The 26412-nt window shown below is 42.4% G+C and overlaps 1 protein-coding gene across 1 annotated transcript in view; it reads right to left on the bottom strand.

Moving 5' to 3' along the window:
- The window catches only part of TRHDE (thyrotropin releasing hormone degrading enzyme), a 299578-nt gene that overhangs the window by 31533 nt on the left and 241633 nt on the right, over window positions 1-26412 (bottom strand). Inside the window, exons 11-12 of the mRNA XM_024212178.2 lie at window positions 25433-25566; window positions 25266-25321 (exon numbers count right to left, since the gene is read on the bottom strand). Coding sequence (XP_024067946.2) covers window positions 25266-25321; window positions 25433-25566 — 190 coding nt within the window. The remainder of the gene's footprint in view (window positions 1-25265; window positions 25322-25432; window positions 25567-26412) is intronic.

The raw sequence follows: 26412 nt of genomic DNA, 5'->3' as shown, positions 1-26412 counted from the left end.
GCCCAAAGGTGCGGGTGCCTTTGTCTTCTTAGGTGAAAAAGAAAGAGATTGGGGTTTTCTGCTCCTTTCTTTTATAGTCCAAATCACCTTTGAAATAGATTCTTCTAAAGATCACCCCTCAAAGCAAAGTTTATTCAGATGGTAAGGAAGGTGACATGGAGTCTGGTGAGGAAGGAGGCTCCATGCTCTTTCACCCCCACCTCTGTTTGCTGAAATACAAATTTGCTGTCTCTTGCCACCTGCTCTCCCTGCTGTCTTGCTGGCCCTGTTTATTATTTATATGTAAATTGAGGTTAATACACATTTCTCTTTTTATAACCTTTGCCTGTGTGGTTTTGAACATGAGCTAATAATCATACAGGGGGATTTCATAACTTTACATATGATGTTGCTACATGCATTTCACTGTGACATTATTGAACAGTGAGATATCAGTTTTCAAATGATACAAAGGCATATTTTCTACAAAGATTATTACAATTGTGTATAGAGTGGGCATACAGGGGTGCTTCCAGTCACAGCATGGTGGGGCAGTTGTGCAAGGGTGACTATGAGCAAGAAGTCAAGGTCCCATCAAGCAACTTTTTCCATCCCTTAATGCCATTGATATCCCATACTTTCCGTGACTTTTTAAAAAAAATCCCACAAACCCATGCGGCACTTCTCACTGTCCACAATTTCTGTTTGAAGCATGGAGCCTGCACAGCTCTGCACTACTGTCATGAGCGTTGCAAACACCGGACGAACCATCCTCCAGTATTTGCAGAGCCACAGGAAGAACCGCAGCAATGGAGGACATGATGCTTTTGTGGAGGACCGATCACTGTGGAACACAGTGAAAAGCAATTTAGCGTTGTTGGTGGCATTCATGGAGCAGCTACAGACAGTGGAGCGCTGCTTACGGATGTGATAAACAAGCACTGACCGGTGGGCTCCCATCGTAATGCAGGTTAGGGATGACAAGCGGTGGCTGCAGAACTTTTGGGTGTGAAAGGCCATGTTCCTGGATCTGTGTGCTGTGCTCATTCCAGCCACCCAGTGCAGGGACACCAGAATGAGGGCTGGAGTGACAGCTGAGAAGTGAATGGTGATCACTCTGTGGAAGCGTACAACACCAGATTGCTATTGGTCAGTGGGCAATCATTTTGGAATTGAAAAATCCCCATTGGGGACCATTGTCATGCAAATGTGCAGGGCCATTAATCATCAACTGCTAAGCAGGACTGTGACTCTAGGCAAAGTGCAGGATAGATTTGCAGCAACGGAGTTCCTAAACTGCAGTGAGGTGATACATGAGGGCATACATCCCTATTTTAGCACCAGCCCACCTTGCCATGGTGTACAGTAGAACGTTAGAGTTCTGAACACTCGGAAATGGAGGTTATTCATAACTCTGAAATGTTCATAACTCTGAACAAAACATTATGGTTGTTCTTTCAAAAGGTTACAACTGAACACTGACTTAATACAGCTTTGAAACTTCACTATGCTGAAGAAAAATGCCACCTTCCCTTTATTTTTTTAGTAGTTTACGTTGAAGGGTACTGTACTGTATTTGCTTCTTCTTCTTTTTTTGTCACTGCTGCCTGATTGTGTAGTTCTGGTTCCAAATGAGGTGTGTAGTTGACTGGTCAGTTCGTAACTCTGGTATTCATAACTCTGAGGTTTTACTGTACATTAACAGAAAGGGCTAATTTTCTATGGTTATACACGTGTTGGTGGATCATTGTGGATACATCACTGACATCAGTCTTGGTTGGTCAAGGAAGGTGCAGAACGTCTGCATCTTTAAGAAGACAGGACTGTTCAGAAAGCTGCAAGCAGGGAGATTCTTTCCCGACCAACAGATTACCACTGGCACTAGGGAAATCCCAACAGTGATCCTGGGAGACCCAGCCTACCCTTTGCTCTTCTGGCTCATGAAGCCGTACATCGACCACCTCGACAGCGCCAAGGGAAGATTCACCTACCAGCTGAGCAGGTGCAGAATGACAGGTGAATGGGCTTTTGGTAGACTGATGGGATGTTGGTAGTGTTCAATCACGAGATTGGATCTCAGTGAGAAAAACAAATTGTTATAGCTGCCTGTTGTGTCCTGCATAATACCTGTGAGGCAATGGGGGAAAGTCGCCACTGGGATGGAGGGTAGAGGTGGAGCAGCTGTCTGCTGAGTTGGAACAGCCGGACAATAGGGCTATTAGAAGAGCTCAATTCCAAGCTATACAGCTAATGGAGGCATTGAAAGAGTATGTTAATAATCAGCCCCAGAAATGCAGTGTGGTGGACTGTGCTCTACCTGGCCCTAAAGTTTTGGGGCTACTAGGAAGTGTGTAGTGCTTGGTGTACATTTATGAATATAACACTGTTAATGTACTTATTCATTTTGTGATGGTTGCTGTGCATTTATAATTATTACACAATGTCACTGATCCTATCACCAATGTCCACTGTCGCCATCTCTGCAACAAGTAGTGGGTGTTTTCGGTAGCAGTAGGCACTCTGCAGCATATGTTGTGAAGTAATAAAGACAAATTATTTATAAAAAATATTTTTGTTGCATACCATAATCAGTGCAAAAAACCCAATGTGCAATAAAAGCAAATTCAATAAAAACTTCTGAAATAAATAAACAGAACAGAACTTATCAAGGGGAAAGACCATTCAGGTCCAATTCAGTTCATTTTGGTTTTGCATGCACCCTGGGACACTTGCAGGTCAGTGTATGTGAATCTGTATTTCTCTTCACTGTTCCCCAGTGTGAAGTGGGGTATACATCTGACCGATGCTGCTGCATGGAACATTGAGGGTGTAGAGAGATGCTAAAATGGAGTTCTCCACTGGCTGCAAAGGAAGCTGGGCCCATGATTGTCGAACCTTAGGTCAACAAGGTCTTCAGCATTTGTGTTTGCTGCCAGAGAAGCCCCATTATGTCCTGATGCATCTTCCTCTCTGACTCCTGCGCTTTTCTACTGTTCATTCTTCCCCTCTCAATACTGTTTGCAATATTCACCTTCCAGGTCCTCTGTTCACTGTCTGATGCTGCACTGGCTTGCAGGATCTCACTGAACATACTCTCCCTTGTCCTCTTCTTTCTCCTCTTTATCACAGTCAGGCATTCCATGGGGGACCTCTCAAGGTGGCAACAGCAGCAGTTACAGATAAAACAAAAAGAGGTGTCACCGTAGGTGTAGTCATAATGGAAAGTTAAGTTTCGGAACTCCTTTCCTTTGCTCCCCAAAGGTTTTAAACATGACATGGACACTTCAGCTTTGGAGTCCCTCTGCACAGCACCACTCTGCACCCCAGCCATAGTGAGTATGGTGCAGCAGGGGTTGGGAGTGAGAAATGAGGAGGGGTTTCAGCTGCATGAAACAATAAAATGTCGTTGTCCCTTCCCCCATTTCCATGGGGATGAATGCAGGACAATGGTCAATCAATACGGGCACTATTTTCCACAGGTGGTGGTGACTTTAGCTGATATCTTGCTCCTGAGGGTAACAATGGTACAAGAAAGCGAAGCTACTGCTGACGTCCAAAAGCCACCCGGGCCTGTATGTCACTAGCCTGTTTACTGCAATAGTGCTTGCCAAAGTCATCACAGAGTGGTGTAGGAAAGTGTCCTACCATAGAGGAAGAAATAAGGCTGCTATCCTTAGAAACCGTCAGGTGAAGATGACAAAATACCTCCATGAACTTTCATTGAGATCTCTCAGGAGGATTAAAGAAATAAGGACATCCCTGTGTACATAAACAAACTGCTCTGCACCCTCCAGCCTAACTCTAGAGGGGAATGAAAAGCAGATAACAACTCTACCTGTTGAACCGCTACCTCTTCTAGCATGAATAAATTAATGAAAAATCATTAATTTTTTTGTGTCCTGCTATGTTGGGGTTGGGCGCCATCTGTATATTTAAACATTGTAATAGGAAATGCATTCACACAGATTATGCACTGGGCTTGCCCATGCTTGGCTGCTAGGAATGACTAGACCGTGGTGAAATTTTAAACTGATCCTGGCTTGCGGCATAGTTGAACCCCCCAGTTGCATGCCTTCCATCCTCCTTCTCACTGTTCACAGTGGTTTGTGTCTCCGGGCTCCACTGAGATATCCATAGTGCTCTGTAGGGTGCTGGTGGGGGTCCCTGCAAAGTACAGTATGCAGCTCTTTGCAGAAGTGTCAGGTCTGTGGCATGCCATGAGACTTGCTGTTGGCTTCCCTGGCCTTCTGGTATATCTGCTGCAGTTTCTTCACTTTCATGTGGCACTGCTGCTGATCCGTCATACCCCTTTGCTTACATCTCCCATGCAATCTGCTCATAGATGTTTGCATTGCTACAACTGCTCTGCAGATGTGTCTGCACAGCCTCTTCTCCCCACAGGCCCAAGAGATCCAATACTTCCTGTCTACTACAGGCAGGGGTGTGTCTGGAACACATAGCAGGCATAGTTGGTTGGGCAGTTGCAGGCAACCAGGGAAAGCTGCTAGGTGTGCTTGCTAAACTGGGCAATCAGAAAAAGTCATTTAAAAATATGTGGGGTTTTAAAAGAGAGGAGGGTTGTCTTCCGGGCTAAATGACCCCTGGGCAGTGGTGTTCACAACTGTGACCAGAGAAGACAGTGTCAGGTATTGTGGGATATTTGCTAGAGGACTGGTAGGGTCGCTATAGGTTACATGGTGTCTACACTCGCACTGCTTCAGCCACAGTATGTTGACCATGACTCAATGCAGTTCATGGAGGTGAAGCTACTATGTACCGATAACTTAGTACTTACATCCGTGAGAGACAAATGTGAGTGTAGACAAATGCACAACTAGGCTGACACAAGGCAACTTACGTTGACCTAACTTTGCAGTGTAGATCAGGCCTGAGGCTGTGCTCTATGCCAGGACCCAAGATCAGGGTAGCTCTTGCACAGCCAAGAAAGACAATGGCATAATTTAGCTCAATGAATTACTCTGGATTTGCAAAAGTGTTAGTGGGATTAGAGTGTGGCCCCTGTATTGGAGTGTGGACAGAGAAGCAGAGTTATATGAGTGATCAGGTCAAGATTTGCATGTCTGTAGAGCCAGAACAAGTAAACTAAGTTGAAATTGCATCATTTTAATATATTTTTCTAATTCCAAGAGCCACAGAATATTATTCAAGTGTTGTGTTCTAGGTTCTAATGCTTTGTAAAATTGGGTAGCTATAATTAATGAGACTAGGAGCATGTTAGATTGACTGCAAAGTTAAACATCTTGGAGATAGTGTTAGCGAAGAAGTAAAATTAGTTTGGAGTTGTATGTGTGTAATTGGTTCCTAATGGGGTTTGTGATTATTGTTACTGATAATTTGATTGACAGAAGGAAAAAGCATGGAGTAGGGAACAAGAGGAATGACTGTAGAAAAGCATATTGCTGAAGAAACAAATAGATGTATCTGTATTGTAGTAGGCTCTGTGGTACATTTAAAATCTTGCTCCTGAAATTCAGTTTCTCTGAATCTTGGCTGCAAAAGAGAAAGATTTCAGTGATTTCTGTAATGATTCTTCATGTAGAAAATAAGCGCGAGGACAAGATCCAGAGAAATCCATTATTTATTAACTTTTTGCCCTCTCTATTGTTTTCAATGTGGCAACTTCTAGATGACGATACTTATCCTCTTTAATAACATGAGACAGTCTCTTATTGCCTCTGTGCTGACAACTTCCAAATCTACCTGCTCACCCATGATATCTCCAATTGGGTTCCCCTCTCTCCTTTTCCTCCCATATCTCCTCATAGGTACCCCACCTCTAACTTAAACTGAATTTCTTACCTTTCTTCCTGAACCCTCTCCTTCTTCATCCCTCCTGAGACTTCTCCCCATCATTCAGACTTGAAACCTTAGGGTTATCTTTGGCTCTTTTGTTTCCTTCTCTCTTACACATCCAGACACATCAAATCTTGTTGCTTCGCCTCCTATTATATTTCCAAAATTCACCCCCTCCTCTTGATTCACACTACCAAACCCCAAGTTCATCCCATAGCTCTGTCTCACTTGCATAATTATAAATTCTTCCTCACCAGGTTACTTGACTCTCCCTTCATCAATCTATCCAATATTCAGAAGCTAAAATACTCTTCCTTTCTCACCTCTTTGAGCACCATGCCACAGTCCCCTAAAGTCTCTTCACAGGCTCCCTGTGTCTTATCACATAAATTCAATCTCTTTGCTCTCACTCTGTCCTCACCCTCTGTGCAGTTCTGCCTTTGCCACTATCTCACCTCTCAGTGCTCCCTACTTCACTCCCTTTGCTCTGCCCACTCTTCTTGTTTTGTTGTTTTATTCTATATTTGTCTAATACACAGTTCTTGCACCTTACCTCACTTGAATATTATCATACTGTGCAAGCAGTACCTGGAATTCCATGTAACCGTTCATGAAATAAGATACCTCCCAAAGATGAGTAAGGATGGCAGAATCGGGATCTTCTAATGTGACTTCTTAAAAATCTCTTTAAATCCCCATACCAAGTTATGGAGCTATAGAAATGTTTCATAATACTAATTATAATAATCAGAGAAGTGGCAGCAGCAGGAGGAACCTTCCTATCAAAGGGAAGACATGGAATATAATTGTCAGCCAGCTATGAAAGGAAAATACAATTCACAGAGACTGTAGGAATTATGGAAACTAACATAATTTGAGGCTCTGAAGACTGTTCCTGTCATGTTTCTTACCTCTTCGTCCCCTTTGCCTTGCTGAAGAAAATAATGATCTCTTCCTAGATTTTTCATGACTATCTCTTCTTCATTCACTCATTTTCTTGCCTTCTTCCATGCTGCTCCATAAGCATCCGACTCCCTCCCTTTCCTCTCAGTTATCTCTGACAAATGCTCACTTTTCTTCATTCAAAATACTCCTTAAAATATGCTTTTGCCCATAAAGTCCACATGTGCTAACCTCTTACAGGAAAAATGTGATAAAGATGAAATTCAACTAGTGTGAGGAAGGCCAATGACAGAGCTGTGGTTTTATTCTTCAGGTCTTTTCAGAGCCAACCATATTGCTGGCCTTCAATGTAACAAGAAAAACAACAACAAATATCAGATCACTGCCTGTCTGAGTTGAACAAACACAGGCTAGAATTCAGAGACAATGATCTTTTCCTAGATTGGTTCAGCTTGACCATTTCAGAGGCCAATGGAAATGCTGCCTCTCTCGGAGAATTACTAGAAATTGTTTCTTTTGAGAAGGGATAAGGCATGAGAACACAGCAGAAATGCTCTGTGACTTCCACCGTATGGCTCATTCCAATTAACTAGACTCCAACACAAAAGCAACAGCCTGAAAATATTAGCAGGTAACTGGCTACAGCAAAACACTTCTGCAGAAAGATTTGACATACAGTTTGTATGCATGAAACTGAAGCTCAGTTTGAGTGCTTTTGGAGTGCAATTCAATTAGTCCACAAAGCTTTATCTGTGTAACTATCTATCTTACTGCATTTGAAGCCATGGATGCACTTCTTTTTATGAGCAGTGTCATGGGAGAGTGTTCTATTCACCCTGTCCTACTGCATATTTACAAAAAATCTACATTTACAGAATTATTTAAATTTTGCAAATACAATATATTGTATATGTACCTTCACTGTAGATCGTGAAAAGTGGGGGTCACCACATAACTGTTTTGGTATCTTGGCAAAATGCACCCTGAAGTAAGCACCTTTTCTTTGGCATCACAAATCCCATAGAAAGAACAGAACCCAGGCATGTTATTTTGAGATGTATAATGAAGGGATGGTCAGGCAATTCAACACACTTACTTTACTACATCCATTTACTACTTTAACTAGGCACCCTACATGCTCTATTGCAAAAGCAACAATTGGACCAAAAGGACCATACTTGGGCCCCTCAATTGCTTTAGCCACTTCCTATAGGAATGGTCTTGCTTGTCTGCTTATAGGAGAATCATTGTCAGCCATTCTGCAGACACTGCTATTAGAGGAAGTCTTGGGCAAACAGACAGCTTTTACCTTGTGTTATAAGTGTGGCAAAATTTGGGCTCATCCTTATGTCCTGTGTTAGTGAGCTCTATTGCTGAAGGCTTGCTAGAACTAAATGGGGAGCAAGTGTAGAGTGCCAGTATGATGTGCTCTTGTCAATCTATCTCATAGAACTGGAAGGGACCTGAAAGGTCATCAGTTCCAAGTTCCTGCCTTCACTAGCAGGATCAAATACTGATTTTGCCCCAGATCCCTAAGTGGCCCCCTCAAGGATTGAACTTACAACTCTGGGTTTAGCAGACCAATGTTCAAACCACTGAGCTATCCCTCCCCCCGGTTTTAGCTATTAGGTGAACTTGCTGCAGGTTGGACCAGCAGGACTTTCATGACCAGTACAATTGCAGTTGTCTAGACTAGTGGTGAAAAAGGCATGGATGACTGGGCTAAGTCTGCATCTGTTAGGAAAGGGCAGAATACACTGACTAGTTGATGATGGGGAAAGATTTCTGGGAGTCTTGGATTAGCCCCAGGCCAAAAGATCAAGCCATGCGCATTGCTTCTGAAAGATTTTTCAGTAGGAAGGCTCATCACATAACAATATTGTGAATGCTAGCTCTTAAATAAGGCACTATCCTACCAACATGGGAGAAATTGGTATGTGTGGCATTGCTACCAAGGCAAACGGTGACGAATAAGAAAAGAATATTAACACGGTAATTAAATATCTTTCACAAAGAATTCCCACTAAAATTCAATGCATATCCAAATTAATCTTTAAATTACTGAATATGTAATCTTTAAATTACATGAGCTTTTGATGAGTCAGATAAATAAAGCAAATCTAGATTACACTACGAAGCCTCACTGTGTTATTCAGCTGCATTCTGACCTTGGTGTGTTCTTTATACTGAGCCATTGAACTCATGGACAGATCCCAGCACATTCATTTTCCCCTTAGGGACAAAGTACCAAATGGTAGTGTAATTGCCAAGGGAAAATTATTACTCCATGCTGAATTATTTCCATCATAAATCCAGGACCAGTCAAATAGACTCTGTCACAAAAACGACAGGGTTGCTGTACAGTGATGAGAGTCCCACATACAAATCTACCATAAATCCATAAGCCCCACCACCTACCAAAGTCATTTTGAATCTTGCGTTTAAATCAAAATTAGGAAACGCAAGCTGGCAGCAAACTGGTCGGCATTGTTGAAACAATGGAAATTAGGTGATTTACATGACATTTGTTTAAAACCCATCCCATATCATCTGTTTCATGTGAAATGTAAAGAACGTGACTAGCTTTCTGTTTGGATAAGAGTGTGTGTGTGTGTGTGTGTGTGTGTGTGTGTAAAAACAGCTCTTTTTAATGTCGACATGCAACGCAGATTCTTTCTGCCTGCAGTTCAGCTTTTGTGCATATCCTGGTATATAAGAAATTAGACAATATTCACCAGTCTATTAAAAGACAACTTAAAACAGGTCTGGAATATTATTCATTGACCCTCATTTAGGGAAAAATGTGCACAATGCAACACTTATTTTTATCTTGTATTTTACTTTGTCTAACCCCAACTTTTTCTTCCTTGTTCCAGGAAGACGACCAGCTGCTCTTGCTGCTCTCCTCACAAAAGTTCTTGCCTGCAGTTTCCTATAGCGGATTTTCACGGCACCAGTAGTGTTGAGGTAGCAACAATACTGGTGAGGTAGTAGCAGACATCCTGAATACTGAAGAGAAAAAAGATCTTTGGCAGCAAGGAGACATATGGAGCCAGGAGATAAACTCCCAAAGATCACTACAGTCACCCCTGACTCCTGCAAGCCAGAGATGCCAAAGACAAGAACATTAGGCCCAAGAGATCCACAGTCAGGGAAAGACGACTGGAACAGGCATGGGTACCTCCTAAAGCATATGGGCTGCCAAAGACAGGTCTTACCTCAAGAGAGCCAAGAATAAGACAAGGCTGACCATTCTAGTCCTCCACTTCCCACTGTGGCCTGACTTTGGTTTTCTAAGGACTTGTCTAAACTATACATTAGTCCACACTAGAGGGGTGTAAATTCTAGCATATGCTAGCGTGTGCTGCGCTAACTGGCCCATACAGACTCTACTGGCATGCACTAAAAGTTCCCTAGTGCATGTTAATGCCCTGTTTCAAACAGTACTGTGTTAATGTGCACTAGGGAACTTGTAGAGCGTGCCAGAAGGGTCCACATGGGCCAGTTAGTGCATGATATGGTAACGTGCACTAGAATTTATCCCCCTCTGATGTGGACTAATGCACCATGGAGACAAGCCCTTAGGAGACAATGCTGCTTGCCTGGCCCCATCCAACTCAGTCGAGTCAGGACAGTTTACAACAGCTGTGGATTTGCTCCTACGTGATTTGAATACCGCAATGTAGATCATCTTTTTGATTAACATAACACTACATTTGACTTGTAAGTCAACTTTAATTGCTAAATGTATACAACACTAAAAATCCATAGTATCAAATAAATAAGACAGGCTTGTAATATGATAGTTTTGAGTCAGGCCTTCCTATTATTATGGTTTCTTACTTCCAAAATAGTTAAGGACTCTTCAAGTGACGTTCAGGAGACATTTGAAGTATCCTACACAGAACAGTTCCAATTGAATGCAGTTAGGGAATATCATGTCCCTTAAATTATCTTGCCCAGCTTTAGAGTTGCCACGTAATCAAAAACTGGTGTTAATTTGAATTAATCATTTACCGTTGTTGCAAAATAAATAAATAAGCAAACTTCATACTAACTGTGCCCGTTTTCTTCCCTTCCCTTCCTCAAAAAAGATAAAAAAGGAATCTTGTGCTTCTTTCTGCTGACAGTTAAGACTATACGATAAACTACATAATACCATATTTTTCATTATCAGGAATCCCTAATCTTTGAAAAATATGTTACACTTCAATTAACTGAAGAAACACAAACGTGAATACATTTCAAGGAATAAAGGAGATCAATTTCAAATGGTCTGATTATCTGAAGTGCTCTTTATTCTCTTCAAAGGTGAATTTTGGGAGTAGAGTGGAGCAACCCTTTCCTCTTAGCTTGTCAATGCTCCAGTGTGGCCCCACAACAGTGGATATGTCGACATAGCATTTTGGAGTGAAACTCCCAGCTCAGGTCAACAGTCTTTGGCTAGCAGTGGTCTGAAGTTGCAGCTTGGGCTGTAGCTTGGCTCTGAAGCCCACCTCCTTCCCTAGGCTTCAGGGTCCAAGCTCTATCCCGAGCTGTAACTTCAAAGCACTGTCTATATAACTATTTTTAGACTACTAGAATGAGCCCCATTAGCCCAAGTCTGTCAGCCCGGGATGGGAGGCTAGTTTCAAAATGCTGTGTAGACATACCCTTTGTGCTGAAGGAAATTCAAAATTACTTAGGATGCATTTGTTTAGCATGCTCAGTGTTTCATTGGCTATTCTCTCTCCTTTTCTGATGTATACAGTTTGCATAAAAGAAAGCAAAGATTTGAATAGGTAAAATCATGGAGCAGGTCCTCAAGGAATCTATTTCGAAGCACTTGGAGGAGAGGAAGGTGATCAGGAACAGTCAACATGGATTCACCAAGGGAAAGTCATACCTGACCAACCTGATTGCTTTCTATGATGAGATAACTGGCTCTGTGGATATGGGGAAAGCGGTGGATGTGATATATCTTGACTTTAGCAAAGCTTTTGATACGGTCTCCCACAGTATTCTTGCCAGCAAGTTAAAGAAGTATGAATTGGATGAATGGACTATAAAGTGGATAGAAAGCTGGCTAGATTGTCGGGCTCAACAGGTAGTGATCAATGGCTCGATGTCTAGTTGACAACCGGTATCAAGCCGAGTGCCCCAAAGGTTGGTCCCGGGGCCAGTTTTGTTCAACATCTTTATTAATGGTCTGGATGATGGGATTAATTGCACCCTCAGCAAGTTTGCAGATGACATTAAACTGGGGGGAGAGGTAGATACACTGAAGGGTAAGGATAGGGTCCAAAGTGACCTAGACAAATTGGAAGATTGGGCCAAAAGAAATCCGATGAGGTTCAACAAGGACAAGTGCAGAGTCCTGCACTTAGGAAGGAAGAATCCTATGCACCGCTACAGGCTGGAGACCGACTGGCTAAGCAGCAGTTCTGCAGAAAAGGACCTGGGGATTACAGTGGACAAGATGCTGGATATGAGTCAGCAGTGTGCCCTTGTTGCCAAGGCCAGCGGCATATTGGGCTGTATTAGTAGGAGCATTGCCAGCATTGCCAGAGGGAAGTGATTATTCCCCTCTATTCGACACTGATGAGGTCACACCTGGAGTGTTGCGTCCAGTTTTGGTCCCCCCACTACAGAAGGGATGTGCACAAATTGGAGCGAGTCCAGCGGAGGACAACAAAAATGATGAGGGGTCTGGGGCACATGACTTATGAGGAGACACTGAAGGAACTGGGTTATTTAGTCTGCAGAAGAGAAGAGTGAGGAGGAATTTGATAGCAGCCTTCAACTACGTGAAGGGGGTTTCCAAAGAGGATGGAGCTAGGCTGTTCTCAGTGGTGGCAGATGACAGAACAAGAAGTAATGGTCTCAAGTTACGGTGTGAGAGGTTTAGGTTGGATATTAGGAAACACTATTTCACTAGGAGGGTGGTGAAGCACTGGAATGGGTTACCTAGGGATGTGATGGAATCTCCATCCTTAGAGGTTTTTAAGGCTTGGCTTGACAAAGTCCTGTCTGGGATGATTTAGTTGGGGTTGGTCCTGCTTTGAGCAGGGAGTTGGACTAGATGACCTCCTGAGGTCTGTTCCAACCTTAATCTTCTATGATTCTAGATGACAGGTTTCAGAGTAGCAGCCGTGTTAGTCTGTATCTGCAAAAAGAACAGGAGTACTTGTGGCACCTTAGAGACTAACAAATTTATTTAAGCATAAGCTTTCGTGGGCTACGAAAGCTTATGCTCAAATACATTTGTTAGTCTCTAAGGTGCCACAAGTACTCCTGTTCTTATGATTCTAGAGGCAAACATGCGTTTAAAAATGAAGGACCTTCCTAATGAGGGACAGTTGATTTATGTCAACACACAATATATGGGCATGATCCTGCAAATATGCATGTAAGTGGAGTTACTCGTGTGTGGGAATGTCTACAGGATTGGACCCCACATTTGAAAAAACAAACTTCTATTTATGTACGTATATGGCCCTGTGACAGGGCACTTCAATTCACTGCTAGGATGGCACCTCCTCTGGGCTGTTTTGGGGATTAGCTTCGCAACTTTGATGCCCCTCCCCGCAGTTGCACTCCATCTCTCCGCTTCTCGGTCTGCAGCCCCTCTCTTGCTCCATGAGCTGCTGCTGCCAATTTCCTGTGTTTATAAGTCCAGCCCCTGGTCATTCCTTCTCAGCTGGGCTCCTTTACTCAGTCCAGGGATTACTAAACCACCTGATTCCCCTCAACTCTGGCCTGTTAGGTTAATTAGCTCCCGTCTCAATCTATATTAACCCTTTCAGGGTAAGTGTGGAGTGACCATAGCCACCTATCAGCATAATATATGATGGCCTCACAAACTTTCTGAATATATCCTCTCAACACACAGGGGTTTTGTAAAGTATTGTTACCCCAGTTTTACAGATAAAAATCTGAAACACAGAGAACTTCAGTGACTTGCCCAAGGTCACATGGAAAGTCTGTGGCAGAGACAGACTATCCATGTAGGTGGATACCATATCATTGTTTGTGAATGATCAAAGCAAAGCAAAGCAACACCAGCAAACCTGGATAGTTGAAATTTGGAGAGGTTTTGAAATATATTAATTGGGCTAGAGGAGAATTTCTACCACTGTCAAAGACTTGTAAACCTAATAATTTCTAGCCCAAGAACTGAATCTAGATTTCCCGAGTCTCGGTCCAGTGCCTTAACTACAAGACCATTTTTCTTCTCCCTTAAACTTGTGGATTTTACAAGCCAGGCAGAAACAAGTCAAACACAACTTTCACTCAAAATACTTGACTTTAATTTAAAGCCAGCAAATTGATCTACCTGTTCTATTTCAGGTGAGCTACAGTGAAATCCTGACCCATGTTTTTAAAAAGTGCATTAAATAAAGCCACAAATGCAAACCCAAAAATCTGAAAGTATAATTTGCACTTGCAGTTCAACAGTTCACACTTGCAGCAGGTCAATAGTTCAGAGTGCATGTTCTGCCATATGGATCAAAAATATATAATGTAAAAATATTGCTCAAACACATCAGACCAGAGTCATCACATACACAGACTAGAGGAGCAGTGGGTCTGGGATAAGGAAGGAGCTATGGGGCCGCCCCTGCTCTCTTTGCTTCACTTCAAACACCAGGCTGAGTGTTCTCTATTGACTCAAGCATAATGCTGCTGCGCTCTTGTTCATGTATGTGAGGCAAATGCAATGGATTGTTCCTCTCTCCAGCCATCACATGGGAGTTCATAGCTCCTGCACTGTTATGTGGATGCATCCATCACAAGCAAAGGCCAGCTTGGACCCATCATGTGTCAAAACTGTAGTTAAAAAAAAAAAAAAACCTGCTTCTTTGAAACCATAATTACATTTTCCTGACCCAATTCACTTTGGATTGTTGCTAAGAAATACTGTTAAGATAGCTCACCGGATGAAATTATTCTTGCCATAATGACTCACTAGTCCAAGGAATAAGTGAGGTAGAGTTATTTTTTGTGGGGCTGGTGGATAACAGCATCATCCACTTTTACAGGAAATATGTACACTCCATCAAGATCAATCCAGTGCACTATGTATTCTAGAGAGCACTGAAAGAATTCATATTTACTCTTTTGAACATTGTTTCCTAGTTGTTGATGAATCTTATCCAAATTCCTTACATGTTCTCAATAATTTATTCTATTGACCAGGATGCTCTCTAAGTAGTACTGTTTCCCTAGACTATGTTGTAAATTTCTTTCATTGCCCTTTGGCATGTAACAAGAGCAGATACAATGCTTACATTGAAGCCACATCCAACTTTGAGGAGAACAGATGTGCTCATGAGACAGAGAAGCGACAAAGGAGGAAAGAAAGGGCACAACAGTCCAGTCTACAACTATGTCTCCTCCAAGGTTACACCTGTCACTTCTATGGGAAAATCTGCAGGGCACGAATTGGGCTTCTCAGACACTTAAAAACCCACCAATGAACCCCCTTGACTGAAGAAGAAGATTACAGCAGAACAGACTTTTTAAGTGTGTTTATTGTTAGGAACTACTTTGACTCTTGCATTAGCATATGCAAATATGAACTGAAATGCTGTCTCCAGCCAGGGTGGAGCGCAAGGCTTTGCTATGTGGTACAGCATACTGATTGGCATGCAAAAAGGCACTCCCTTACCTTGAAATATCCATGGGTCTGCACCTTCCCATCCTTACTAACAAGGGGCACAACTAAGACAAAATTTATGTGAAAGGGTGAACCTGTGGGAAGCCACTTTAGAGTCAACAGCTGCAGTGTTGTTAGATGAACAAAATGTGCACGACACAGTACAGAAGACCTACTTGCCATATATGCAGAAATAATTTGGATGTGGGCCAGCATTTATTAAAATAATAGATAGTATGTGTTGACATCAATCAACTGTGGTCCACACGATCCATCTAGGATAAACTCCCTTTGCTGGTACACAGAGGCACTTGTTAAGGAAGCCATTTAGCAGCACTATTGTTTGCCTTAACATTGAAACAATTAGCAACTGCTATTGGGAGCAATAATGAGGGTTGAATATACAGTGCACATTTAGGTGGGTACTATTGTTTGTGAATGAGCAAAGCAAAGCAACACCAGCAAACCTAGATATGGTAGTTGAAATTTGGAAAGGTTTTGAAATATATTAATTGGGCTAGAGGAGAATTTCTACCACGGTCAAAGACTTGCAAACATACTAATTTCTAGCCCTGGAATTTTAAGTGGGTCCTTACAGAACTGACTTATTTGGGCATTAGGTTGAGCAGGGCTGTAAGTAACATAATTAAAGATAATATGAATCCAATTATCTTGAATATGTTGGAAGACTTTAGATGCTGGAATAAATTAAATCTTAATCTCTGGGGAAGGATTAGTGTGATAAGATGAGTACAACTCCATAGTTTAATTGTCACACAGCTGCTTCAGGGAAATATGTTTCCAAAACAAGGAGAACACATTTGGATTTTATATGGAGGAGTGTAAACCAAAGGTTAAAGGATAAATTACAGTGATGGTCATGGCTCAGACTTGAGAAAAAGGCTCCAGTAGGTGCTCCAGGACTCAGTGTGCTAAAAGGAGCCAATGGGTGCTGCTGCTGTTCAGCATCTCTGTTTAGGTACCTGCTGACATAGCTACTGCCTGTTGGGGAGGTGGATTAACTAAGCCACGGGAGAAGCTTAGCGCTGAAAGTGTCTTCATTAAAGCGTCACAGCTCCCCTCTTTGCATCCAGAAGTCATGTTAGCTGCTCAGCAGAGGAGTTGGCTCAGCCTCAGGCAGTTGACTGGTAGGGAGCTTATGATGGACTGGGTAGCATTGCTCCCATATATGTGAACTCACCTGGGGTCTTCTCAAAAACTCAAGGCTCCCAGGGCTATGCTTTTTCTGGACTTTGAAGGACAAACGTGGAAGGAGAGTGGCTGTGAGGAGAATGTGATTTTTAGGGAATAAATGAGATGCTTTCAACCCTAAGCAATCCATTTCCAGCTATTTACATTTCCAAAGTTATGTTCACAAGGAAAAGCACTAGAAAATTATTTTTCTTAAAAATAAATGAAAGCCAAGTTTTACCTTTACATTGCTAGTTCCACGTTGTGACGCTGGCTGACCAGGTCATGCTAGAGTGTATTCAAGTCCATTAACAAGTGTAGATCAAAGTAATAGTTAGATGTATAAATGTATATTCAGATGTTTAAATTTCATAAAACGAATGGGATGTTACTCTTATCTGTTCCTGTAATATTGCAATAGAAAACATTTACATGGTAAATAGCCCCGTAACTAAATAACGCATCAGTCACCAAAGAAGGCTTGAGGATTGCTAATGAAGGAGTTTATCAGAAAAGGTGCTAATTCTAAAACACATAGCCATTGTGGTGATGACCCGGGGTCAGAGACTCAAAGTGCATTCCTCACTCCCATCAAAGGAAAACTCCTATGCGTAGAGACACTGTCAGCTTGCTGTCTGTGTGAAGAGACTATAAATATGAATTCAAAGAAAAATCCTTTATCTCTGGACTGTTTGGAATCTAACAGGGCAGAATAACTGAATGAGAAGATGGAGATCCGCAGAGTTATTCTGGGTAGCCCTGAAAGACTTTCAGGAAACTGGCAGTTTATTACAGCATTGCCACCATTTGAAGTTACAAACTGTGACTCACCTGTTAGAAGATTTTACTTGCTTTAACCTCTCAATAATTCCCATTCTTTTTTATTTAGCTAATAATTCTTTAGTTAGTTTACAATAGAATTGACTGCCAGCGTTGTCTTTGGTGTAAGATCTGGAGTACCAATTGATCTGGGTAAGTGGCTGGTCCCTTGGGACTGGGAGCAACGTGATGTGATGTGATTTTTGGTTTAAGTGACCTTATCACAAAGTCCAGTTTGTCTGGGTGGCAAGATAGGCTGGAGAGTCTAAGGGGCTGTGCCTCCATGGTAAGACTGATATAGAGATCCAGGAATTCACATTTGTTACTGGGTTGGTGAAATCTAATTATAGAACACACATCCAGTTTGGGGTGTCTGCCCTGGTTTTCTGACAGTTTGCCCTGAGGTAGGCACTCCCAGTTGTGAGCTATTCCAGACAGAATGATACCTGTAATAGGACTTAATTACTCTTTCAGGTTGGTAAAAGGAGTCCAATATTACCTTATCCTATGACTGTACTTGGGGAATATACCTCTGAGATAAAGACAGCAGCTATCGAACACCTGCAGCTGGAACATATCAGCTGACTAGGACTCACGGGGCTCAGGCTACAGGGCTGTTTAATGGCAGTGTAGATGTTTGGGCTGGGGCTCCAGGACCCCATGAGAGGGGAGGGTTCCAGAGCCCAAACATCTACATCACAATTAAACAGACCTATAATTGAGCCCCATGAACCTGAGTCAGCTGACATGGACAAGCTGCGGATGTTTAATTGCAGTGTAGACATACCCAGGAAGTGGTGTCAGGGTGGCAATTTGTGGACTGGGAGAGAATCCGGGCCATGCACTCTATCTGGGGCAGAATAACAATTGCCCACAACTACCCTCAGGGTTCTCTCAAAATAGGAATGGAGCAACGAAATTCACCACAACCAAGGCCTACAAGCTAATCCACCAGAACTCCTGATCAGCAGTATCAAATGCTGCTGGAAGATCTAAAAGAATTGGTATGAACATTTTATCTTTGCCCTTTGCTAGCAGATCACTAATAAATGTAACCAGTCCAGATTCTACCCCATTGCTGGGCCTATGATCCAATAGATCAGCATGAAGAAAATCTGAATATTCAAGAAACTAACAAGTTGCCTCACCACAACCTTCTCAATGACATTGCCCCAAAATAGAAGACTGGATACCAGTCAATAAGACAGATTGTCAGAATCAAGAGTTGGTTTCCTGAACAATTGACATGCAAACCAGGATCCAATCACCTTGACTGCTGACTAAAGCACAGGCAAGATCAAAGGAACTTTGGAAACATGCTACATTTCCACAGAGGAAATCAGTTAAACAACTCCAGGGCTGGAAGGAGAACGTTAACAAATACTGGGGCAATATCAGTATGGGAGACTAAGACTATTCCACTTCCCCACACTTAGTACACCTGATCAAACATTATATTGTTGAAAATCTGTTGTAATCTAGGTCTACATGCTTGGTATGATACTGAATCATATCAAACCCTTAACAAGCATCAGAAACTATCAAGGACCTTAGATCCCAGGGAGCAAGGGGAAATAGACATGGCACCATAGGCGCTGGGTCTCTGATATATTTGCCCAGAAAAAAGGGACAGAAAAGAACAAGAAATGCAAAGAACAAGATTGACACTTTCAAGAAAAGTAAGATGTTTCCTACTTCTTGCAACACCATTGATTGTAGCTATCTGGATTACCCTTTGCTCAGTTTATTGTGCATACACTTTCTTCTGTTTTAATTTGATTTTCTCTGTATACTCTTAATAAATCTTGTTTTATTGCAACCCTTGTGGTTTTAGACTGTCTGGAAATTTCAGGCAATCCATATCAAAGAAGTTAACCTTCAACTTTTAAGTGAGGCAGTGAAGGAAGGGTGCCTGAAGCCTATTCCTGCTCAAGATTTTTGGTCAAAAAAAGACTATGGGCTCATCTACACTACGAGTGCTTTACGGCACATCTATACCAACTATCTATAGCTATGCTGACAAAGCCCTCTAGTGGAGACACTGGTTATACTGACAAGGAAGTCCTTTGCTGGTACAATTAAACAGCCTTCCCAAATGACATAAGCCATGTCGGCAGAAGAATCCTTTTGCTGGTATAACTGCACCTACGCTAGGGTTTCTGCTGGCACAGCTATGCTGGCGCAGGAGGTGTAATTTTTTTCACACTCCTAGCTGACATAGCTATGCCAGCAAAGTTTGCCGTCAAGACTAAGCCTAAGGGATTGTCGCCCAAAAAGTTTGTTCCTGCCAGTGCTGCAGTTCTCCAGATGCTTGGGATGTGCCTAGGGACCACAGTTGAGAAGAAAGTTTTAAGGGGCATTAGGATTCGTTCTTACCTTACACTAAAATAAATCCACAGAATTGACCAGATTCTGAGAAGTCAGACAAACCACACAGAGCACCCAACCACTAATAATTTTCAAAAACAATTCAGTTCAACTCCTAGTAATTTTTTGTGAGCAACACACTGGGAAAGAATAAACTCACACTTAATGAACCAAACTTTGGGAAATGAAAGCTACACAACTTTAAAATGTTCCTTTGAGGTATGTATTCATCTAGATTGTTTATGTTTGAGAGACCATTATGCTGGAGATGTAAAAGGGGAGATAAAGATGATAATGTACAGTTTGGAGATGTAAAAGCATATATGAATATCAAAAGAAAATATTCAGTGCTCCAAGATAGATTATAGAAGTAATTTTGTAGCTTCCCCCAGACCTGTGGGTATTAAATTACACTAAAGAGAGAAATTGGTACATCCTCTACAAACAAAATGTGGATAAAATTAGCATTAAGAACAGCTAGAAAAATTATATTAGGACACTGGAAAAGTGAATCAAATAGCTGTATTGCAGAATGGACACGGACCTTATCAAGTTTAGCAACACACTAGGGAGTATTTCAGAAGCTTCTGAGATGGGTTGTTCTGCATATAGACTACTCATATCATATATTCAGGCAGAAATACAATGTAAGGTGAAAGGGAGTTGCTTACTTTGGAACAAATTTTTAGAAAGACAAGAATAAAATCAATATGCCAGCTGTTTTCTTTTTATTAATTATTTTAAGTATGAAAATATTAATAACTATGAATTTTAAACGTATGTACATTCACTGCTTCTCTCTTTTTCAGAGTGCATATACGTATATATGTGTTGGTATAGATGAACATATGACATCTGTGATAATCATGTAACTAGCACCTATATATCTGGTTAATGAGGTTACTTACTCTCACATCTTAAGCATGGACGATTACATAAGCATACTCTCTACACATCACATACCACTATATAGGGTGGGACAAAGGCACCAACTCCGTGGGTGCTCTGGGGCTCAAGCTCCCACCGAAAAAACATAGGGCTCGCTCAGCACCCGAAGGGCCGGATTAATCTTTAGTGGGTCCCGCCCCCTGCTCCACCTGTGCTCCACCCTAAAGTCCCGCCTCTTTCCCCATGGCCCCAGCCCCACTGAGCCTCTTTCCCTCTCGCACGGAGGGGAAGGGGCAGAGAGGAGCACCCACCAGCAAAAACAAAAGTCAGCACCTGTGGGCTAGGAGAAGACAAACATACTGCACTGCACATGAGACTGAAATAGTACAATATATGGAATATAGTAGTAAAGTACTAAACATGGCGATACTCAACATCTGAAGTGAGATTCTGTGTTGTCCCTCTTAAGAGGAGTTGCATAGAACTTGCAGCCCAGGGACGAGGACTAAAGTGGCTTTAAACTACCTATGTGCCCTCCTGATCCTGTTTAGGAAATTGAAAGACCCTAACTTTGATAGCCCTGAGGGCCAGTCTAAGTTACATCAGCTTCTAGGGTCTGCTGTATGAGCCATAGCAATGCCCAGAATCCCCACAGCATTGTCTCATACAGCCATGCCCCTACTACCACAGGCATGACTTGTATGTCAGTGGTTCTCAAATTTAGCAACCCAAGGACCCCCATTTTAATTTAAGATTTTTCGGGGCCCCCCAAGCCTCGCTGCTCAGTCCCAGGCCCTGCCCCCACCCCACCCCTTCCCCCCCAAGTCTCACTCCTGCCCCCCCTAAGCCCCACCCCCGCCCCACCTCTTCCCGTCCTCTGCTCACTCCATCCCCCTCCCTCCGTTGCTCCATCTGCCCCACCCTCACTCACTTTCACCAGGCCGGGGAAGGGGGTTGGGAGCAGGAGGGAGTGCAGACTCTGGGAGAGAGTTTGGGTGTGGGAAGGGGTGCAGGCTCTGGTAGGGTGTTTGGGTGCGGGAAGGGGTGAGGGGTGCGGGCTCCAGCCGGGCGGCGCTTACCTTGGTCGGCTCCCGAAAGCGACTGGCTCATCTTTCTGGCAGCAGCTCCTAGGCGGGGGAGCCAGGGAGTCTCCGTGCACTGCCCCTGCCCAAAAGCACTGCCCTCACAGCTCCCACTGGCCACAGTTCCCGGCCAATGGGAGCTGCGGAGCCAGCGCTCGGGGAGGGGGCAGCACGCGGAGACTCCCTGCCCCCTGTTTCCCCCAGGGGCCGCAGGGATGTGCCATCTGCTTCTGGGAGCAGCACGGAGCCAGGGCAGGGCAGGCAGGGAGCCTGCCTAAGCCCCGCTGTGCAGCCGGACTGGGATCAAAGAGCCAAAAAGTAAAATATGAGCAATATATCTAGTGAAGCAATGTGACTAAATTAAACACAAGCATAGGACAAGTGCAGAGTCCTGCATTTAGGACGGAAGAATCCCATGCACTGCTACAGGCTGGGGATCGACTGGCTAAACAGCAGTTCTGCAGAAAAGGACCTGGGGATTAGAGTGGACTAGAAGCTGGATATGAGTTAACAGTGTGCCCTTGTTGCCAAGATGGCTAATGGTATATTGGGCTGCATTAGTAGAAACATTGCCAGCAGATCGAGGGAAGAGATTATTCCCCTCTATTCCCACTGTTGAGGCCACACCTGGAGTATTGCGTCCAGTTTTGGGCCACCCACTACAGAAAGGATGTGGACAAATTGGAGAGAGTCCAGCAGAAGGCAACAAAAATGATTAAGGGGCTGGGGCACATGACTTATGAGGACAGGCTGAGGGAATTGGGCTTATTTAGTCTGCAGAAGAGAAGGACGAGGGGGGATTTGATAGCAGCCTTCAACTACCAGAAGGGGGGCTCCAAAAAGGATGGAGCTAGGCTGTTCTCAGTGGTGGCAGATGACTGAACAAGGAGCAATGGTCATAAGTTGCAGTGGGGGAGGTTTAGGTTGGATATTAGGAAAAACTATTTCACTAGAAGGGTGGTGAAGCACTGGAATGGGTTACCTAGGGAAGTGGTGGAATCTCCATCCTTAGAGGTTTTTAAGGCCCGGCTTGACAAAGCTCTGGCTGGGATGATTTAGTTGGGGTAGGTCCTGCTTTGAGCAGGGGGTTGGACTAGATGACCTCCTGAGGTCTCTTTCAACCTTAATCTTCTATGATTCTATGATAAGGGTGCTTCATTGTTTGTCTAAGGAAGAATGATATTCTGTACATGAACTGAAAGGGAGAGAATAAGGAGCATGTTTTAAGCTTATCTGAAGAAATACGGCAAGTTTATCTATCCCCAGTAATTTAGCTTATTATTCTTTGAACGCTGGCTGTAATACTGCTGTATGTAAATATGTAAACCTTTCCCATAACCCAATCTGCCACACCCGGATTCTCTTGCAAGGCAACCTATTCATGATATATACTGCTCTGCCCAGTAGAAATAGAAGAAAAAAACAAAAACAAAATAGAGATCTACCTATGGATCTCCATCACAGGAACATTTCACTCTAGGCAAATAATACATATGTATACACTCTTCCGCTATGCAAAAGTGCCAACTACAGCAGAATACCTTTGTAGCTCATCCCTAACAATATTGACTTACATTTTTACCGTGCATTCCATGGGAAAAATCCCAAAGTGCTTTAAAAATCACTGAAGTTCTGTCATCTCCTTAGGGTAATGTAGTAATACTCAGCAATACTACAGAACAATTCGGGAAGGTAAGTGAAGCATGCCTTATTCATCTGAACCTGGGGGAATATTTAGGTAAGCAAGACATAATAACCCAAATATGAACTTGGCCAGGACATCTGGGTTAAAGGCCTTAGTCTGTAAAAAGCACTACGGAACCTTTAATGACTCCAGGCAGTCAGGACTTTGGCTTTATATCTCATCTAAAAGTGGGCACTTTCAACAAAACAGTACTCAGGGCTGTTAGCTCAGTATTGATTCAGAGGGAAGATGGCCACCTACTGAATACCAATACAACTTCTTGCAGTGCATGGATTTTCACTGAGGTGCTGGCCAGATCTGACATTGTTTAGTTTATGGAAATTGAAGAGATCACAGACTAATATTGTATGGCTACAGGCAACTCAAGCTTTATTAGCAATGAAAAGAAGCTTTGAAGTGTCACACTACCGTTAAATTAGGACAGAATGTTGTTTTACTGTATATGCACTAGTACTTTTAATAGTCAAGGTTGCTCAGAGCACTATACAGCATTCTAGCGGCAATGTAGAACACTAAGGATGGAATGCTGGCCCCACTGAAGTCAATGGGGCTTGGATTTCACTCAGAGTGATGAACTGTAATAAGCTTTGCACACGTTCACGTGGGAAGGTGCATGCAGAGGTTAAAGGGGCTAAAAGGAAAGGAAGAGCGCTCCCACTCCTCTCCCAGGCTGGGGAAAGCAGTTTTTCTCCACAACTTCTTTTCCAACTTAGCTGGTGCAGTAGTTGGTTGTTTCAATCTACTATAACCAGCGGGTGCAAGGATTACCTCTCCCTGCAACCCAGTACACCTCTGCAAGGAATAATCCTAGTTCCACCCCTAGTCCAGGCTAGTTCTGGCAGTGGCACCAACGTCCCAAAAGAGGGTGGAGAGGAGTATGTAGGGGAGGGCACACTGCCATTTTTTATTTTTTCAAAAGGTATAGCTGGGGCAAACCTGGTCTGCATTCCTCAGTGACATCATGCCTGAGTCTAGTAATACACCTCTGGGAGTCTCAGCTGTTTCAAAGCACCTCTGTGCTGCTGTCTATTGCAACCAGCAGCTTAAAGCCAAAATCTGGCCATAAATATGTCATCAAACAGAACAGCCAATAGTCTTAGCTATAGTTTTTACATAACCTTTGACCTAAAGGTGTTTGGCTGAGAGCAGGAGTGTTCCCAAGGATATCAAGTATCTTAAAGTCTGACCAGCTCCAGTTCTTACACTTCTCTTTACTCTTTGACTGCAGATGTAGTCTTGAATTTAAAACAGATGAGATTCCATTACCTTATGTTGTAAACAAATCATTATTGAATCAGCATTGTATTATTTAATCTAATTATGTAACTATGCAAACAATAATAAAGCACTAAAATACTATATAAAGTTTGGAACTTTTAAACAGAACCACAAGCCTTCCATGTGGCATAATCATCATCACACAGAAAAATCCTTCTATGATGGATTACCAAAAAACATATTGGAAAATATAACAGTAATATATCAGAGAGAAAAAATCCTGAAGCTTGAAGATGTTTTCCATTACAAATTAAATACACTTCTAGGGTTATTTTAAAAAAACCCAACAATATCAAACCTAGTTCATTAGTGAAATAGGGAAGAGATTATTAATCTCCAAAGTGTTATATTGAACTTGCTGCAAAATTGAACAGGACTCTGAAGACTTGGAAATACCCTATGGCAATTATTGATCAAGAGTGAGGAGAGTGCTACAGACAGTGCTTATGCTCCATACCGGAGGTGGGGGGGCGGGGGTAGGGAGAAAAGAAAGGGGGCAGCAATTAAAGTGTGTTAAAAACACGCACATCCTCTGGGAAACTAAATGCAGGAATTGTTACAGGACTGTATATTAGGTGAGATTATCTACGGGAAAATATACCTGGCTAGATTGAATGCATCATCAATCAAACCTGCTCGATTACTGACAGAGATAACCTGTGAGGAGAAAACCAGAAAAACGGAACCATTTAGGATGATAAAAGCAGTGCCACAACTCGTACAGCTCACACATCAAAGCAGATCCTAGACATGAAACTAGGAGCTTACCTCATGGTTCCTCATTAGTTGGTCAATTAACAACCTCCAATTCCTTATGTCATAGTTAACCCGAAAATAGCCAGTTTGATTGATGTTCCCCAGCAACCAGCTTGTCTCGTCTAAAGCAGCAATTCTGTGATGTTCTGGAACCAAAGAACAATGTAAGGAAAAGATTATATTTTTTTTAATTTGAAAAGGATTTAACATTGTAAAAGAACATGTTTTACTTATCTTTCCTTAAAAGGAATACTTGTGGGAGTAAAATGATTATTTCAATTTACATAATCTTCATAAATCACTTGTAAAATATTTAAAAAAAATAGATGAACACTAATGACACAGTTAATTTTGTGGGCTAATTATAATTTTCAACATGTGTTCTACCTCAAGTAATATAAAGGAGCAACCCAGTTTGGAACCTAATCTTCCAACTCAACCTGCACCCATGAGGACGCAGTTACAGAATCGGGACCTTGAAGAGGCATTTTTTTTTCAAAATATCCTTAATTAAATGCCTGGGAAATCAATTGCTACTTCAAGACTTGGGGCTTGATTCCAATCTCCCTACCTAAGTTTTACACCAGTGCAACTCTGTTGATTTAAATGGAGTTATTTCTGGTTTACACCAGTGAAAGTCAGATCAGAATCAAGCCTTTGGTTTATAGGTAATCCCTAAATAGTTTTGTGCATAATCAATGGGAGCAGGAGCAGGTCCTTTAGTCTCAGGTTTCTAACTGAAAGTGTTTTCAGCAGTTTGGTTTGTAGCCACTAGTCACTGAAAAGATCTTTTCATTTTAACCAGTTAATCTTACACTGTATGTGTTTTTATTTTCATTCCTTTTTAAACTTTCAGCAACAATTTAGGCCTAATCCCATGAACACTTTTGCAAGTACTTAACATTGTTTTCAAGGTGACTACTCATGTGCTTGAAGCATGCACATAAACATCTGCAGGACAAACACATTCCACATTCTAAATTTCTTTAACT

The sequence above is a fragment of the Terrapene carolina genome, unplaced genomic scaffold (assembly GCF_002925995.2).
Source record: "Terrapene carolina triunguis isolate 2854851 unplaced genomic scaffold, T_m_triunguis-2.0 Scaffold68, whole genome shotgun sequence".
NCBI lineage: Eukaryota > Metazoa > Chordata > Testudines > Emydidae > Terrapene > Terrapene triunguis.
The sequence above is the reverse complement of the archived record's forward strand: the minus strand, read 5'-3'. Positions and strand labels throughout refer to the sequence as shown.